This window comes from Gekko japonicus, unplaced genomic scaffold (genome assembly GCF_001447785.1).
Source record: "Gekko japonicus isolate JY-2015 unplaced genomic scaffold, Gekko_japonicus_V1.1 scaffold505, whole genome shotgun sequence".
Lineage (NCBI taxonomy): Eukaryota > Metazoa > Chordata > Lepidosauria > Squamata > Gekkonidae > Gekko > Gekko japonicus.
Genome location: NW_015169788.1, coordinates 436,949 through 439,318, shown reverse-complemented (window position 1 = coordinate 439,318; position 2,370 = coordinate 436,949). Strand labels below are relative to the sequence as shown.

General features: G+C 69.5%; 1 protein-coding gene across 1 annotated transcript in view; it reads right to left on the bottom strand.

The window, feature by feature from the left end:
* PLEC (plectin) overlaps positions 1 to 1,601 on the bottom strand; it is a 69,907-nt gene extending 68,306 nt beyond the window's left edge. The window contains 1 exon segment of the mRNA XM_015416968.1: positions 1,115 to 1,601. Within this exon segment, the coding sequence (XP_015272454.1) occupies positions 1,115 to 1,601 (487 nt within the window).
* Positions 1,602 to 2,370: the final 769 nt, after the last annotated feature.

Here is a 2,370-nt window from a genome sequence, read left to right as displayed (position 1 = left end):
TGAAACGCGCCCCAAGAAGCCCCCCCACCCCAGGGAACCATTTGCCCGAGAGGCCTGGCACGGAACCCTCCCCCCATGCCAGGAAGGCGACTGGGGAGCTCTGGCCGGCCAGGATGGGGAGGGGGCAGGGGGCAGCACAGGCACGGATTGGCACTCCCCCCCCCGCAGCCCAGCTACCTTCCCGGGAGCGGCCCCCCTTCCTCCTGCGCCCCGTGCGCCGCCTCTTCCGGGACCCTTCCCCAGGGACCCTTCCCGCTGCCGCCGCTGCCACCGCCGCCTCCTCCTCCATGGGACAGCCCAGCTGCCTCTGACCTTGGCAGAAGGAAAGACGAGGCGGGGAGGGGCCCCGGCACGCGGGGGGGGGGAAGGGGCTCGCGCACCAAGGATAGCACCAGGCCCACTGCAGCTGCCGCCCACCTGTCAGCAAAGGAGCCCCCCCCCTCCCAGAGAGCAAGGCCTGCCCCACAACGGGACTCCATGGCAGCCAGGGGGGCTGTTTGGCTCTGCCCCACAGGGCAAAGGGCACCCAGGCAGTGGGGCCCACCAGAACCTCACGCCTCCCTACAACCAGGCTGGGGGGGGGAAGAACCCATCTGGCCCCCTCACACACACACACACAGTGGCATGGCTTCCGTCTCTTGGCAGGCCCAGGCGAAAGTGGGGCTGGCGTCATGAATGAATGAATGAATGAGGGAGGGAGCAAATGAATGAACCAACCAAAACGCAGCCCCATGGCCCCACACGGCAGGCCGGGGCAAATCACACCGCTGCGGCTGAGGCTCCCGCGTGGCCCAGGGCAATTTCCCTGGAACAATCCCTCATCCACAGTCAGAACCCCCAGAACGCGGGCGGGCACACCCACAGAGGACCGCTCTCCTGGCAGGCCACTCCCGGAGGAGGAGGACGGGGCCAGAAGCCAGGAGGGGCAGTTCTGACACCCCCAGAGAGCTCCCGGGCCAGGGGCGGCCCACACAGCACGGCACGGCCCACCCGACCCCCGTCAGTCCGGCCCCTCTCGCCCCGGCACGGCCTCCCAGCCCCAGAAGTCGGGGGGGGGATCCCCTCCCCTGCCCAAAGCAATCTCTGCCCAGACCCCCTCCTGAGGGTCTCTGACCTTCTGCGGGATGGGCATCCGATGCCACCTGTGACGCTGCCCGCACGGCAGGCGGGGCGAGGTCCTCCTTCCGGCGATAGGCTTGCCGCGAGGCCTCCTGGGCCTTGGGGGGGCAGGCCAGCGGCCCTGACACGGTCTGCGTGCGAGGCGGGTGGGAGGCAGGCCTCAGCCTGGCAACAGGGCGGCGGGTGCGCTGCAGGGTGGCGGGCACAATCTCCGGCGGCAGGCGCAGGTAGTCGCGCAGATGGGCGATGCCCTCGTCCGTCAGGTACCAATAGCAGTGGCGCCAGGCAAAGGTCTCGCGGACCAGGCCGCGCGAGCGCAGGGAGCCCATGGCCCGCTGGACTTGCAGGTGGGTGACCCCCGGCAGCTGGGGATGGTGGCTACGTGGGCACCGGTCCTTCTGTGCCACCATGACGCCATCCCGGAAGAGCAGCTCGTAGATGGCGCGCAGCTGCCCCAAAGGCATCAGCATCCCGGCCACCATGGCAGCGGCAGGCAGGCAGGCAGGCAGGCAGGCAGGCAGGCGGCGGGGAAGCTGGAGGAGCCGGTCTGCTGCTTCTCCACGGGGCAGAGGGAGGGAGGGAGGGAGGCGGCCGGCGGGAACAGGAAGGAAGAGAGCGGAGGAGAGGCTCCTGGCTGAGGCTCCGGCGGCAACGCCCCCCCCACACTTGCACAGCCACACGATGGGGAGGGGGGAGCACAGGCCCTGCTCACACCCTCCCTCCGGCCCAGGGCCCCCCCTCCCGCCCTGCAGCAGGGCCGGGCATGGCCAAGTTTGACTCAGCAGAGGAGGGGACGGGGAGGGTCAGCCCCCCCTCGCCACACCTCGGTGCCCACACAGAAGACTTCTGCATCAGAGTTTCTTTGGGCTTGCTGGCTGGAGGGGGGGGGGGATGGAGGAGCAAGACATCTCCTCTGCTCCAACTGGTTTGGGGAGGTTATTTTTACAGGGTGGGGGTGGGGGGAATCCTGGGAACTAAAATAGGGGAAGGCGGGCAGTGCGCAGAACAGCCAAGGGCCCTCCTCTGGCTGGCAGGAGGCCCGGCCCGGCCGGGGAGGGAGTGGACCGTGGTTAACCCCCAGCTTGCCAGCACACACACACACCCCGAGCAAGGCCAGGGCACCTAACTGGTGGGCAGGGGGCATTCCCAGCAAGAAGAAGAGCTGGGGGGGAGGGGGGAGTGCAGACTCACAAGGCAAGCCTCGGCCTCTCCCGCCCCCCCCCCCCCCCCCCAGAGAACCCCCGGCGGGTG